The following is a 16511-nucleotide window of genomic DNA, read 5'->3' as shown; positions in this document are numbered from 1 at the left end:
TGTGGCCAAGCCTCGGCCAAGCCATTATGCCCTAAATTATGTACTACTTCATTAAAACTTATAGCTGGTCAACCAAATCTTGTCAGTAAAAAAAGGCGCGAAATTAAAATTTTCTATGGGACGATATCCCTTCGCGCCTACATTTTTCAAATTTGCCGCCTTTTTCTACTGTCAAGATCTGGTTGACCAAGTATAGCTTACCTGTGGACATGGATAGTGTAAAAGTCACTAACACAAACAAGCGTTGAGCAAATTTTTCTAAATATTTTAATGAAATTTTCATTAAGATTATTTAATATATGGTTATTATTTTTAATTTTGCCGCCACAAACAAAACTATACTTACCTAAACATCAAGGTTTAAAGTGAAGAAAATCTACGTATTAGGAGAAAATATATAAATACAATTGTATGAAATTCGGATAAGGAGAACCACCTTAATACAAAATAACTCACTTTATTTAATCCAAATTTTTAACTTAGAATCCTGCAAAAGCACCGCGGAAGACCGACCAGAAAAGACGAGACTGGACCTCTTCGCTAGTCTCTTCGGTTGTTTCCTCTGATCCGGCCTCAGGAGTTTCAATAGATTCGGCTTCAGTGGACTCCTTGGATTCGGCTTCAGGTGTTTCATTAGATTCGGCCTCAGGAGTTTCATTTGATTCGGCCTCAAGGGTTTCATTTGATTCGGCCTCAGGGGTTTCTTTAGATTTAGCCTCAGGGCTTTCATTTGATTCGGCCTCAGGGGTTTCATTCGATTCGGCCTCGGGAGTTTCATTCGATTCGGCCTCAGGAGTTTCATTCGATTCGGCCTCAGGGGTTTCATTAGATTCGGCCTCAGGGGTTTCATTTGATTCGGCCTCAGGGCGTTCATTAGAGTCGGCCTCAGGAGTTTCATTAGATTCGGCTTCAGGAGTTTCATTCGATTCGGCCTCAGGGCGTTCATTAGATTCGGCCTCAGGGCTTTCATTCGATTCGGTTTCAGGCTCAGGGCTTTCATTAGATTCGGTCTCAGGGCTTTCATTAGATTCGGACTCAGGGGTTTCATTAGATTCGGCCTCAGCGGTCTCCTTGGACTCGGCTTCAGGCGTTTCATTTGATTCGGTCTCATTGGTTTCTTGGGATACGGCCTCAGGGATTTCATTGGATTCAACTTCAGTTTCATTAGATTCGGCCTCAGAGGATTCATTCGATTCGGCCTCAGGAGTTTCATTCGATTCGACCTCAGGGGTTTCATCATTAGATTCAGACTCAGGGGTTTCATTAGATTCGGCCTCAGCGGTCTCCTTGGACTCGGCTTCAGGCGTTTCATTTGATTCGGTCTCATTGGTTTCTTGGGATACGGCCTCAGGGATTTCATTAGATTCAGCCTCAGTGGTCTCTTTTGATTCAGTTTCTGTGGTCTCCTGGGATTCAGCTTCAGCTGTTTCCCTGGATTCAGACTCGACGGTTTCCTTAGATTCTGATTCGGACTCCTCCTTAGACTCGCTCTCAGAGGTTTCCTTACTTTCCTTAGATTCAGAAGAGTCCTTCGATTCTGATTTTTCTTCACTAGACTCGATAGATTCATTGGAGTTCGACTCGCTAGATTTGGATTCGCTGGATATTGACTCGTTGGATTTAGACTCGCTGGAGCTTGACTCGCTGGATTCGGACTCGCTGGAGCTTTTTGGTGGTTCCAGCTCCCAGTTGTCGAAGTTGATACCGGTTACTTGAGTGACCCAATCGTGGTAATGGCCGGGACGGATGAATCCTGTAGAATAGGAATGTTACGTATAGTGTGTCAAAGGACTGTTCCATTTCAAACATAGAGAGATTTATACTATCTTTGTCTTACACTAGTACTACCGCCCAAAAGAAAAGGATGAGTATAGTTTTTTTGGTTCCTATTTACTGACAAGATTTGGTTGACCAGCTATATTTTATTTTTTCATGACAGCGCAAGTTTTAGAAGATTTGAGACTTCTACAGCTTAAATGCACTAGTTTAAGGGCTCATTTAGACGGTGAGAGAACTCGCATGCGAGTTTCATTACATTGCGTCATTTGATCGGTCGGCTGAACTGATGTAACCTCAATGGTCCGCAATGTAAATAAAATCGTATACGAGTTCGCGCGCCGTCTAAATGAGCCCTAATTTTATATTCAAGTTTTGTACCAGCGGGCGCGTCGACATGACAACCGTCAACGGACACGAAGGAGGTGACCCCGACCAGCGTATATTTGCCGTCTTCTTCCAACTCCACGAGAGGACCTCCGCTATCACCCTGAGGATGAGACACACCGCATTTATCTCTAAATATAATGATAATATAATTATAGTATAGAATAAATTCTACTTAAGGCTTTTTCCTATGGATCTGTATGTAATATCAAGAGGATAAGTTAGTTTTTAATTGGGCCCCTGTGGACACATTTTTGTAGCAATGGCAAGAAAATACTATCACACAACTGACACCATCCTTACTTGGTAGATATTCCACCAATTCGCAAGAAGCGCTTTGCTTCCTCTTTTCTTATGCGCACTACTGCCAAGGAATGGAATTCCTTGCCTGCATCTATATTTCCGAGCTTATATAACCCGGCAACCTTCAAATCAAGGGTGAATAACAGGCACCTTCTGCGCAGGCTCGCTCCATCGGAGGCCACGTCTTCGCCTCGCTAGTCTGTGGCCATGAGTAGGCCCATTTATAATAATAAAAAAACCATTTTAAAAAGTTGTGTAGGGGTCAAATACAAATAACTATCCATCATAGTCTTACCGAGCAAGTAGATTGGCTGGTGAGGTTGTAACCGCTGGCGCAAATCGTGGAATCCACGACTATGTTGAAGCCGACATAGGCGTCCCGACAACGCTCGTTTGTGTCTCCACGCAGGTAGACCCACTGCAGGTTCTCTGGAGAAGCTCCTGCCAGAGGAAATAAAGGATTAGGTATGTGGCGTCTCCTCCAGCTGTCACTGTCGACGACTTGCCACATGATTCTAACAGATGGCGTTAGTGAGGTAGAAACCTACATCGCACTTACGGAGTTTCAAATGTCACTTACTATATATACTCCTTCTGTCTATCTCTCAGTGGACTTCGGTCCCCAGGCATAACTCGCCTGGAGAGAGTACTCTCTATTGCCCTCTCTTTACCTAAACCTAAAGGTACAAATACCACAGGCGATTTATTCACAGTCAGTTCACAGTTTGGTCGTGCGAGGTAGGAAGTTTCTGGAGAAATTCGCAAGCCAACAATCGCTTACGTGTGTAGATGTTATTGACCCTAGGCCGCCTAATAGCATAGCACCAGAGACTGCAGGCGGACTGGTATTGGGTAGGACCCTTAGAGTAAGGCCTGAGTGGACGTTTGAAGCGGGGCGTTCGGCGGGGCGTGCAGCGTGGCGTCGGGCTCACAAGTAATTTGAGCAGCGTGTACTAAGGCCGCTCCTATACGCTTGCATTTGTTTAACATGCACGCCCCGCCCCGCTGCACGCCCAACTCGAGCGTCCACTCAGGCACTTAAGGAGAAGGGAGGTGGATTACCGTCAGTCCACGTGCGGCCCCAGCCGGACGCTTGGAGCCTGACTCCGTCATAATTCCGGTCCTTCTCCGCTGAGCGCTGCACTCGGATGGGTTGCACGCGATCTGGAAAACGATAATTTGATTGATTGATAAGGGTAATTTTTTATTTTTTTTGTCTGATTTTGATAAAAATTAGTAGCTATACCTACACATATATCATTGGTGGCTGGCTATGTATGCATGCACAGTGCCTTGCAAGGCGTCAATATAAAACGGGTTGTCGTATTATTTGTACGTCTCTTCTAAGGCCCCATTTACCTACACGAGAGCTTTTTCAACGCGCGTTAAAAAAGCGCTTGAATCCGTCTACACGCTAAATTCGGTTTAACAACCAACGCTTAAAGTCGAAAATCCAACAAAATAAACAACGCTTGATAAAAAGCGCCACCGCCATCGTGTGAATAAATACACATATATCCATTTTTCTACTCCAGCACTTAAATGTGTCAATTAAATGACTGACAGTGATATCTAAAGCAATGTCATTTGAATGCTTTGTCTATAGGCTCATAAGATGACTGCTAGCAGTCATCTTATGAGTGTAATACAACTGCTTTATTTTTTTTAAAGATACAAGTTCCGATCATCTTGATTGAAAGAGGTATGTTTTCATTTACAATAATAACTCTTTTTTTTTTAAATAATAACTCAATTTTTTTTAAATAATAACTCTTTTTTTTTAATAATAACTCTTTTTTTTTAATAATAACTCTTTTTTTTTTTTTTTTTTTGCTGCAGCTGTCATAGAAAAAGTAATGTATGCAACAGCTCATAATTGGTTCTTAAAATTCTCGGGTCTTTTTTTACAAAACTCGACTACGTCTCGTTTTGTAACTTCGACCCTTGAATTTTAAGAACCCTTATTATATCACTGTTGCATAAACTACTATTGTGTCATTCAAACGCTTTTTTAACGCGCGTTGAAAAAGCTCTCGTGTAAATGGGGCCTAAGTGTTTAAATTACACAAATATGGCACGATACTTACCAGAGAAAGTGATACTACGTTGGAACTTCAATAAGGCTATATCATGTGGTTGCACGGTGCCTTGCAAGGCCTCAATGTACAGGGGGTGGTTGTAGTACTCGTAGGTCTCGAAGATGAGTTCAGGACGCCATAGACTGACTGCTCCAGCTCTTATAACCATGGTTACGCGGCTGTGGAAGAATAAAAGAATAAGATTTTTCTCAAGGTCTGGCCTAGTGGGTACTGGGTAGTGACCCTGCCTGTGAAGCCGATGGTCCTGGATTTATTTGTGTGATGACACAGATATTTGTTCCTGACCTCAGCCATGGTTGTTTTCTATGTATTTAAGTAATTATATATTATATATGTCGGGAATTGTGTGCGTATCATACTATCGGATGCACATCAGAACCTTCAATCGTGGATGACGAGGGCTTTCAATGAAATACGATATTCAACTCGCAGTCTTTACTGGACAAGACAAGACTGATTACAAATCATACCACACGGTACACATCTTAACCAAACAAAACCAGTGGATTAGACCCAGGAACCGCCACAGACGTCATCTTCTCCCGTTCGTTCTCATCTGAAGATTGATTTGTCTCTTCAATTGTTCTGGACTTAGGGCTTGCAATTCGAATATTCGAATATTCGAATTTGTCGAATATTCGACCTGTTTTGATATTCGAATATTCGGCCGCTCAGGTTTCGAATATTCGAATATTTTTTATTACTATAAAAAAATCTATGTCATCCGCTGTAGTTACAGTTTCTGTGTGTTTCACGGGTATTTACAGTGAATGAGGAACGGTAGGTACCCAAACACGAAGGAAATAATATTTTTACTGTATTCCTCTCGATAGACTTCGTGAATACAGTGAAACCTAACTCAATATAAAAGAAAACGAAATCAAAAAGTATGTTATTTTTACGGTGCGTAAGTTTTAAGTTAAAGGGTCATTCTGTTTATTCAGTACAAGCGTACGTTAAGCGAATTTTTGAAGTCTAAACCTTGTCACTTATCGCAATTCTCAAATTTAATCATACCAAACCTGCCCAACTTGGTAATCTAACCATGCACCTTTAGCTGACGAATAATCCACTCAGTACTCAACTAACTTTTTCCCTTAAATATTCCAATATTATATAATTAGCCGACCATTAGGAATAACTTGCCAAAACAAATAAAGTCAATAAAAATTCAAAATACAATGAAATTAAAGGCCTTTTTACAGGCTTCTGAGTGATTACAAGTTAATTTAAATCGGAAAATAATTACCTACTAAAAAAAAATATCTTACATACCTAGGTGTTTGGATGGTTAAAGTTATATTATTTCACGCAACGACGCATTTATAATAAGTTTTATCTAGAAATATTAAATACGTCTAATTTTGGCGTTTTACTTGTTTTTATAAATGTGGGCATCTTATAAATAGTAGGATGATAAAATCTAGTCAATTAAGTGGATTTCTGCCAAATATCCTTAGTTTTAGCAATATGTGAAAAAAGTTTTTGAATATAACGATAATAAACCGATTTCTCGTTCCTTTTCTTATTTTTTATAATATTCGAATAATTATTCGAATATTCGAATACGTCGTCAGAAAAAGTCGAATATTCGAATATCTGAAAGTTTCGAATATTTGCAAGCCCTATCTGGACTTCAATTGTTTTGACAGCGCACTCTATGACGCCTTGGCAGAACTGCGTTGAACCCCACTCGGGTGTACATAACACCCTAGTTTGCTCTATTTGTCAAAGGCTGCGTGATGAAACGCCTTTTGAAGGCGATAGATGGCACAATTTAGCCATTCTCTTACATATATATCGTTGTCTGAGTACCCACAACACAAAGCCTTCTTGAGCTTACTATCGGACTTAGTCAATCTGTGTAAGAATGTTCTATAATATTTATTTATTTATTATTATTTATTAAATGTTGACATGACTTACTTCAAATTAGGTCCGGAATTAAATACTATGTACACGTATCCGGTGCGATGAGTGAAGATGATATGTAGAGAAATTTCATATGGCTTACACATATTTACACGTAGGTACTCGTCTATATCTACTTAGCCTGCGACCCTTCGTTACCCTATTACCATTCCGTCACACCCACATACTTTATGCAGACGAGACAAAAATATATACCTATGTAATTCTTGTATGATACAATTGATACTAGTTGAGAAATGAGACCTGGGGGCCTGCCGCGAAAACCGAAATTCACCAATTTCTAGGATCTTTCTCTTTTACTCCAATGAAGGCGCAATTCGAGTAACACAGAAAGATGCCGGCAATTTGCGAACTTCGATTGTCGCGGTTAATAGCCCTGCGGCGGAACGTAAATAGCCTGGTTATGATGATTATTACTTAGCGGTGCAATGCGCAGCGGTGAAGCCCCACTCTGGGTGTATGACGGAGCCCCCGCAGGCGCTCACGGTGCCGGTGGGGTTCACCATCCGCAGGGACAGTTGCCACGGGATCTGGCCTTCCCGGGCCTCCCAGCCGGACACGATACGGGCACCGGGTTCTGGAAAATATTTAATTTTAAAGTATAAGCCACCCTCAAGGTTTGTCAACGCGCCATGGAGCGTAGTATTCTCGGCGTGAAGTTGACCGATCGCATCAGAAACACAATACTACGCTCCAGAACCCAAATAGCTGACGTGGCTGAAACAGCCGCCAAGCTGAAGCGGGACTGGGCAGGACACGTTTGCCGTATGCCAGATGACTTGTGGGCTAAATCAACCACCATTTGGGCCCCACAAAATCGAACTCGAGGTCGCGGCAAACCTCGACGGCTTTGGCGGGATGACCTCGACGCCTTTGACAGGAACTGGTGGGAGACGGGTCAAGACCGGGATACGTAGAAAGGGAGGCCTTTGCCCAGCAGTGGGACACTCTAGGCTCATAATTAATAAAAAGATAAGCGCGTATAAGTATATTAAATAATAAGCGCGGACGTGGCAGGCCCAGACGGGGATGGCGGGACGACTTAAGACGCCTTCATCAGTAACTGGCCGGAATAAGCACTACAACGGAAGTTGAGGAAATCAAGGGGAGAGGCCTTTGCCCACCAGTGGCAAAGGCCTCTCCCCTTGCTAATATGATAAACGGGCTAATAAAAAAAAAGAAAATACTGGCCATACTGCAAAAATAGGCTACGTCAGCAACATGAGAACTCACGATCGTCTCTCTCACTAGCCTGTACAATCTCAGTCGCTGAGGCCGAAACCGGCCTGCAGACCGGATGATGTGTGTAGGTACTTACGACGTGCATTTTCAGGGAACGCAGGCAGGTCGGCGAATACCTACAAAACAGCAATATAGTGTGTCAAAGGACTGTCTTATTTCAAACATAGACAGAGAGAGTCATACTATCTTTGTTTTACACTAGTACTAGCACTCGAAAGAAAAGGATGAGTATAGTTTTTTTTGTTCCTATTTACTGACAAATTGGTTTGACCATCTATATCTAATTATCGTTGTTAGCGTAAATATTAAAAAAAAACTCTAAAGTTGATCTTTGTGGCCAGTTTTGTGGCATAGTGCCGAGAATGCTGGCAGCATTCCGCTGAATCGCAATAAATATGCGGCTTGAACCCCTGCAGGCGTAAAGGATGGCTTTATCCACGTGATAAAATAACTGTCACTTTAACACCGCGGGATAGAAAGTGACAGATACCGTTTTATCACGCTCTCACGTAAACAAGAACGACCATCATAACCGTGCTGAACACCTCACGTAATTAATTTTGTTTGTTATTAATAAATGATTTATTTTGGTGTCAAATACACACGTGGTAACTTGTAATCGTAATTAATGGACGACCCCCACTCACCTGTCCTGTGGCAACAAAGAGGAACACAATCGCTTCCCAAGACTTCATTTTGTCGATTGCGATAATACTTACCTATTTACTTAGTACTTCCCTATCAAATAATACTCTTTGTCACTTATCATAGCTTAAAAGATAAATTAGTATAAGTATACGACTAATTTTACATCCAAAAATACGTTCTATTAATATGATAATATTGATAATTGGTGAGCCTTATTTCAATAATATTAAGATCTAACAACGATCAGTTCTTGTTAGTCCATATTTAAATAAGTTTTGGGTTTTTTTATTATCTTTTATCCTTACAATCCATTCGAATGCTTCCTAATTCCTATCAATAACTATTAGCTTATCGCCGGTTAATGAATGATTAAATAAAAAGTACATTTTGGCTTTTTTTAAATATACAATACAATACAATACAAATCCTCTTTCTTGCACAACCTCAGAATAAATGTACATAATAACCATGTATGTAATATAATAACCATCAGACATCGTAAATTTTATAGCATTTTCGGTGCAGCGGAGTGTTGTTAACGGAATTGGTATAAACAATTTCAACCCTAATGATTAACTTTTCGAAATTATCTGCCACTCTTTAGGGTTCCGTACCGCAAAAGGAAAAAACGGAACCCTTATAGGATTACTTTGTTGTCCGTCTGACCGTCCGTCTGTCTGTCAACACCTTTATCTCGGGAACGCGTCGGTATCGAGTTGAAATTAAAATCTACATGACACACGCTCTTGTGGCTCTACAAATAAGATCACCTCTGATATTTTTGCGGCCTTGATGGTTGTGTAAAATGTCATTCAATAGAACTTGCTAACAATGTAAACAAACCGCCATACTAAAATTGACACTAAATGTCAATTTAACTTTTGTTTACATAGCAAGTTCTATTGAATGACACTTTAACATATTATTGCAGGTAGTCACCTACCTACAGTCATACGACACTCTTTATACCTATATGATTTCCAGGGAATATAACTAAAATACACAAGATTTATTTCAAAATAACTTTTATTTTATTAAATTCTACTATTCTTCTTTAATTTAATATTTGCCAAAGGCACTTAACGAGGCACCGCGGAAGACTGACCAGAAAAGGCGAGACTGTTCTTCCTCGCTAGTCTCTTCAGTTGCTTCCTCAGATTCGGCCTCAGTTGTCTCCTTAGATTCGGCCTCAACGGTTTCATTAGATTCGGCCTCAACTGTTTCCTTAGATTCCGTTTCTACTGTTTCCTGGGAAACGGGCTCAGAGGTCTCCTTAGATTCAGTTTCTACGGTTTCTTGGGTCTCCTTGGATTCGGTCTCTGTAGTTTCCTTAGATTCAGTTTCTACGGTTTCTTGGGTCTCCTTGGATTCGGTTTCAGTAGTTTCCTTAGATTCGGTCTCGTTGGTTTCCTTAGATTCTGACTCAGATGTCTCCTTGGATTTGCTCTCAGAGGTCTCCTTAGATTCAGAAGACTCCTTCGATTCAGATTTTTCTTCGCTAGATTCGATGGACTTAGACTCGCTGGAGCTGGACTCGCTAGATTTGGACTCGCTGGAGTCGGTGGGCGGTTCTGGGACCCAGTCGAAGTTGATACCGGTCACGTCGGTAATCCAATCGTGGTAGTGTCCGGGACGAATGAAACCTGAAAAAAATGGTATTTAAATTTTGGAATCACAATAGAAATGTTAGAAAGAAATGTAATAGTCCCTTTCAACAAGTTAAGCCGAACTGAATGAGAATGATTTAAAAAAGTAGTATATAGGTAATACGTGCTTTTTACCTTTAAAAACTGATAATTAAATACTGTGATCATTTGTTTTCAGAAAAAAAGTAGTAACAATGGGGCATAGTGGGGCATGTAATGTCCACGTGCCAGCTTCTATGTTCTATGTCACCTAGATTTCTTTTACTCATAATTTATTACAAATGCCAGATTTACATTCAGCCGAGTCGCTCAGTACTCGCAGAGTGCTCGAAAGAGAAAGTGTAAGGCCTGAGTGGACGCTCATGTTGGGCGTGCAGCGGGGCGGGGCGTGCGGCGTGCATGTCAAACAAATGCAAACGTATAGGAGCGACCTTAGTGCACGCTGCTCAAATCACTTGTGAGGCCGACGCCACGCTGCACGCCCCGCCGAACACTCCGCTCCGAGCGTCTACTCAGGCCTTACACTAGACGTCTGCTGTTGCCGAAACTCGAAAGCGAAGTGAGTGGTAGGGCAGTAGGTACATATGCAATCCCAATTACACACTCGAATGCGTTCGTGCTGCAGCAATGTTTAGGGTATTAGCCCCCATTCGCACGAGAGCTTTTTCAACGCGCGTTAAAAAAGCGCTTGAATCCGTCTGCACTCTAAAATTTGATTTAACGACCAAGGCTTAAAGTCGAAAATCCAACAACGCTTGATAAAAAGCGCCACCGCTGTCGTGTGAATACATACATGGTTATCCATTTGTGTCATTCAAACGCTTTTTTAACGCGCGTTGAAAAAGCTCCCGTGCGAATGGGGGCTTATTGCCGGCAGCGGCCGGCTGAATGTAAATGTGGTAAAAGAAGTATTTACCGGCAGGCATGTCAGCGTGGCAGCCTTGACTTGACACGAAGGAGGTGACGCCGACCAGCGTGTATTTGCCGTCTTCTTCCAACTCGGCGAGAGGGCCACCGCTGTCACCCTGTCGTTAATAAGTACAATTCATATATCGATACAGACTTATACTGCATCTTCCTGTACGGTTACCATCAGTTTGTCACTGACATAAACGCCGTCGAGAACGTAATTTACTTTCTATACATCCCGTTTGCACTAATATGCGAGTGCGAGCGAGATGTATAGAAAGTAAATTTCTCGACGGCGTTTATGTCAGTGACAAACTGATGGTAACCGTACTGTTGCATAATTGTTAGTCATCAAGTCAAGTAACGTTCAGCCGTTTGGGGTGGAAACCTTTGGACTGTGGGGACCTGGCGCCCACGGTATATTTTCTGAGCTGGCGAAGCGCCTCGTGGAGGCGACGGGTGACAAGAGGGCTGGCTCTTACCTCGCGCAACGCATTGGCATAGCGCGGCAATGCCACCAGCCTTCTTGGCACCCTGCCCCAAGGCACTGAGCTGGAGCCAGTTTTTTAAAATAGTTATTTAATGTGTTAAATAAATTAAATAATCAACATCTAGTAAAGTTTTATTTAGCTTCACGGTGTATATTTCTTTGCTTCAAATCTTAAAAAAATAAATATACATGCATACCTATGAGAAGTACATTCAGCAATATATGTGTGTGGGTCATTTTTTTATAGTAACTTGTTTATGTTTTTTAAACAATATTTAGTACAAAAATCCTTTATGCACTTTACATCTGACTTCCAAAAAGGAGGAAGTTCTCTAAGATAATACCTATTACCTTTTTTTTTTTCATGATGTAATTTATTATTTAATTTGCGAATATATGCAACACATTTTAAAGTAGGTACACACAATAAATAGACACAATCATCAAAAATACTTAAAACTAAGAAATATACTAGAAATAACCTTAACTATAAATACACTACTAACACTATAAACACACACATATACTAGTAAAGTATATCTTAATATTTTCTTTTTAGGTCAAGCATTGTTTACCTGACAAGTGGACTGGCTGGTGACATTGTAGGCGCTGGCGCAGATGGTGGAGTCGATGATGATCGAGCTGCCGCCGTAGGCAGACCGGCAGCGCTCGTTGGCGTCCCCAGTCAGGTACACCCACTGCAGGTTCTCGGGAGAAGCTCCTGCGGATAGGTCAACACACATTTTAGAAAAAGGTCGTTTCTGTGGACAGTACAGTAAAAGGGTTCTCTCGGGTTCGTTTATATCACATTTTCTTATTTGAGTCTAAAGCACTGAAAAAATGTTGTCGACGCCTGATAAAGACACTGCCCGTCACTTTCAATCGCGCGGTGTTAAAAAGTGACGGATAAATCACGTGGTCGCTTTAAACATCGATAGGGACCTTGGGAGGAGCTCGCGTCCGATCGCGATGGTTGGGTGCCATCGCGAAAGGTCGCGAAATTCACAACGCATGGTTCCAAGACCTTGCCCGAAAACGCGCAAAGAGGCACAATCCACCGAGGTACTGCCGACATGGCTACTACTTCAGCTGCCACAAATGCGGTCGCAAATGCCGGTCCCGCGTTGGCTTACACAGCCACGAGAGATGTTGTTCCTCGCTTACAGACGCTGGATAAATCATCTGTCAAAATGTTAAAGGCCTGATGAAGGTCAACCATACAGGGCACAGTGTGTCTTATATTATATTAGCCACCCCACAGCCCCACACTAGCGTTTTTGAGTGTCAGCTTCTAGTCAGTTCTATGGCGTCACTGCGCAGTTGCGTCAACATTGCGTCAAGCAGCAGCCATAGAGTTGACTGACGCGCAGGAGACGCTAGTGTGGGGTGGTCCTCACCGTCGGTCCAAGTACGTCCCCAGCCAGAAGCTACCAGCTTTGCACCATCGTAGTTGCGGTTCATATCGAGGGAGTTCTGCACACGGATGGGCTGCACACGGTCTGTGAAAAAGCAACACATCATGAGAATATACCTAATAATACTACCCGCCCCGGCTTCGCACGGGTTAACAAATTATACATAAACCGAGGAAGGTTCACAGGTACCGTTGAATCACTCTATCTATAAATAAAAAAAGCCGCATCAAAATCCGTTGCGTAATTTTAAAGATCTAAGCATACATAGGGACAGACAGCGGGAAGCGACTTTGTTTTATACTATGTAGTGATTGCATTAAAACAACATATTGTCTGCCAAACTACATAATATCATCATTGGCTAAGGTATTTATGCAGATGACAGTTGCAGCGTTTAAGAAGGTATCTTGCGACGGCTGTATAATCCAATAACCGATCGGCATTTCTTGCCGCATCGATCACAGACATTAACAAAGATCGGCGATGGTACACTGGAAGCTGGTCTATACAAGTACAGCGAGTTGTTGAAACGGTCGCTTACCAGAGAAGGTGATGGTACCAGTGGAACTTCAATATCGATGTCATGAGGCTGTACGATAGATTGAAGCTTGGAGGATATAATCAAACGGAGACGCCATGTCTGTAATTTTCTGTACAAAACAGTCTGCCGATTTTTGCGGGGGAGGGGAACGTCAAATGTATGCGTAATGTAAAAATAGCCATGTCAGATAAACGTCAGTCCATACATTGTGTATGACCGTTGGCCGCCTATTTTCGACAGAGGGGAAAGCCTGTTAATGGCTACTCCGTTTAGTTGTATCCTCCAAGGATTGAAGGGCGTCGATGTACCTACAGCGGGTGGTACTCGATGTTGCTTACCAGAGATACAGCCGCCATCAGATATATCGGAGCGGCCAAGGTGCTCACAAATATCTGAACACGCCTCTATTGTCAAGGCGCTAGAGTGCGTGTTCAGATATTGGGCACCTAGGCCGCTCCGATATATCTGATGGCGACTGTACGATGATTGAAGAGGCTTACGAGAGAAGGTGATGGTACGTTGGAACTTCAGAATAGCTATATCATGAGGCTGCACGATGGCCTGCAGGGCATCGATGTACAGGGGATGGTTGAAGTACTCGAAGGTCTCGAAGATGAGCTCGGGACGCCACAGGCTGACTGCACCAGCGCGGACCACCATGGTGACGCGGCTGGAACAGATATGGGAAGTGTGTGTGATGACTTCTATTTGTAACAGTCATCACAATGAAAAAAGGAACTGTGCCAACGAACGTGACATTTAGGATTGCCGGCCCAACACACTACCTTCCGCCAGCTGACCAATTGACCACCCGTCATTCACAGCGAATTGTAACATTGAAGCAAATTGAAGTAACATTGTAATCGTGTCACGTCACCAGCGACATCTGTGTACTTCGATTGAAAGGTTTTTGTCACCTTTTTCTATATAGGAGATATTTCGGAGTTAGGTAATTCAAACACTGTCTTTTTAGGTTCTGCCTCAGATGCATATTAACTCACATTTATAGACGGGTCTAACGTGAAATTTATTCAATTACCTTTATTTACCGACGTTTCTGCCTCAGATGATTGAGTTAGGATTAAAGTAAGAACTATGTACAGTCACCATACGGGATTGTTAGCCATTTAGGGTCCTAGCTAAATTGGTTGTTCCATACTTACGCTACAGAATGTCATATTAAGCTAGAACCCTAAGTAACAATCATGGAGCGTGACTGTACGTAATATATTTGTCTTACACTAAGGCCTGAGTGGACGCTCGAAGCGGAGCGTTCGGCGGGGCGTGCAGCGTGGCGTCGCGCTCACAAGTAATTTGAGTAGCGTGCTCTAAGGCCGCTCCTATACGCTTGCATTTGTTTAACATGCACGCCGCACGCCCCGCCCCGCTGCACGCCCAACATGAGCGTCCACTCAGGCCTTACACTTAGGTACTACGTACGTAGCAGTGCAGTGAGCGGCAGTTAGGCCCCATGCAGCGTGGATGATTGAGCCCCCGCATGAAGACACAGCTCCCGTCGGGTTCACCATCCGCAGGGACAACTGATATGGGACCTGGCCCTCTGCGGCCTCCCAGCCGGACACGATACGGGCACCGGGGAGGCCTAGAATAGTAATTACAAGATTTTATTGCCGACTGTACTTTTCTTTGGTTTAAAAAAACACTTATAGGTACCCCTTATTCATAAAACTTTATGGGCCTGATTTAGATAAATTATGTTTTACCCCTTTCTTACAAATACATCAAAATGACAGATAAAGAAAAATGGATCATAGCTAATTCATTCATTCATAGTAATGCATTTATGAATAACGCCATTAGGTTATGTGATATCTTTACAAAATGGAGGCCGATTCCGATTATAAAAAATGTTATAAAATGATGGTTTTGATTTTGTTAGTTAGGTTATAATTATAGGTGTCGGCAACGCGCATGTTTGTAGTCTGTGCGGAAAGAGAAGATTCGAGGAATGTATGCGGCCCAATACATTCCACGACTCTTCTCATTCCGAACAGACTCTAACATGACAGTAACATCTCTTGAGTTGCAGGCGTCCCTAAGTTACACAATTTCTATAGGAAAAGTTCTCCGAAGATAAAATTTTGCAAACAATGAAAACATTTCAAGAGTCTAATTAATATGTGATTGGTACCTATATAATTTTATTAATAATACTTTTTTCTTAAATTCCCATAAGAATATTTCTGAATTCTCGTATGTTTCCAGAAACTTCCGAGAACGTTCCTGTATTTTCGTGAAGGTTATGCAACTTGCACGTTGCTAAAGGGGCCCACCAGGGGCCCACTGATTATTAGTCCGCGGGACGATATCAGCCTGTCACTTGTTCGGAACTGTCAACTTTTTTTTCTAACTGACAGGTTGATGTCGTCCAGCGGACTCATAATCAGTGGGCCCCTTAACTGGGGACATTAAAGTTACTTACTTCTTGCATTCTCAGGGAACGCGAGGTCCTCGGCGAATACCTAAAACGTCAAATCTTATCAGTATTATTTTTTAATTAACAAGATAACATACTGATATTATTCATATGTAATCCAGCTTATCGATGACGACAATCCGGCTGAAATCGGTGACGGGGTAGATTTTAGACTACTTATAACTAGAAATAAATAATATTAAATATGTAAATCCACCACTAATATTTTAGGTAGACGTCCGAATGTTCGTCACTGTCCCAGTTTTTAGGGTTCCGTACCCAAAAGGTAAAAAGTAGAAACGGGACCCTATTACCCTATTTGCGCGTTTGCGCGTTGTTCGACAGAGGTAAAAATAACCTTGTTCAAAACGTATTGTCAAACCTTATACACGTGCAACCTGTGGAGTCACTACACCAAAAAAGCCTACAGTGCTTTGCGCGTCCAATACAATAACGCCTTCAGGGGGTTGTTGGGGCTGCCCTGGCGCTGCAGCGCGTGAGGAATGTTCGCCGCGTGGAGAACCGATGGTTTCCAAGCCGTGCTGCGCAAGCGGGTGGCGTCCCTGGGCGAGCGCGTGCGGGGCAGCGCCAACACTCTCCTGAAGGTGATAGCCGAGAGGATGGACAGCCCTATCCTCGCTCACTGGATGTCCTTGCATGTTAATTGTAATTATAATTATACTTTT

General features: G+C 42.4%; 2 protein-coding genes across 2 annotated transcripts; both read right to left on the bottom strand.

The window, feature by feature from the left end:
* Nucleotides 1-479: 479 nt before the first annotated feature.
* LOC134657096 (retinitis pigmentosa 1-like 1 protein) lies at nt 480-8434 on the bottom strand. The gene is made up of 9 exons (XM_063512648.1): nt 8387-8434; nt 7816-7855; nt 7718-7783; nt 6915-7071; nt 4554-4723; nt 3529-3630; nt 2762-2907; nt 2158-2266; nt 480-1753 (listed from the first exon to the last, which is right to left on the bottom strand). Exons 1-9 carry the CDS (start codon nt 8432-8434, stop codon nt 480-482), a joined length of 2112 nt encoding a protein of 703 aa, XP_063368718.1.
* Nucleotides 8435-9446: 1012 nt separating this feature from the next.
* On the bottom strand, nt 9447-16484 carry LOC134657095 (transmembrane protease serine 11E-like). Its single transcript, XM_063512647.1, has 8 exons — nt 16254-16484; nt 15832-15871; nt 14829-15003; nt 13889-14058; nt 12830-12931; nt 12008-12153; nt 10950-11058; nt 9447-10030 (listed from the first exon to the last, which is right to left on the bottom strand). The coding sequence occupies exons 1-8, from the start codon at nt 16482-16484 to the stop codon at nt 9447-9449; spliced, it is 1557 nt and encodes a 518-aa protein (XP_063368717.1).
* Nucleotides 16485-16511: the final 27 nt, after the last annotated feature.

Source organism: Cydia amplana, chromosome 19 (assembly GCF_948474715.1).
Source record: "Cydia amplana chromosome 19, ilCydAmpl1.1, whole genome shotgun sequence".
NCBI classification, from domain to species: domain Eukaryota; kingdom Metazoa; phylum Arthropoda; class Insecta; order Lepidoptera; family Tortricidae; genus Cydia; species Cydia amplana.
The sequence above is the reverse complement of the archived record's forward strand: the minus strand, read 5'-3'. Positions and strand labels throughout refer to the sequence as shown.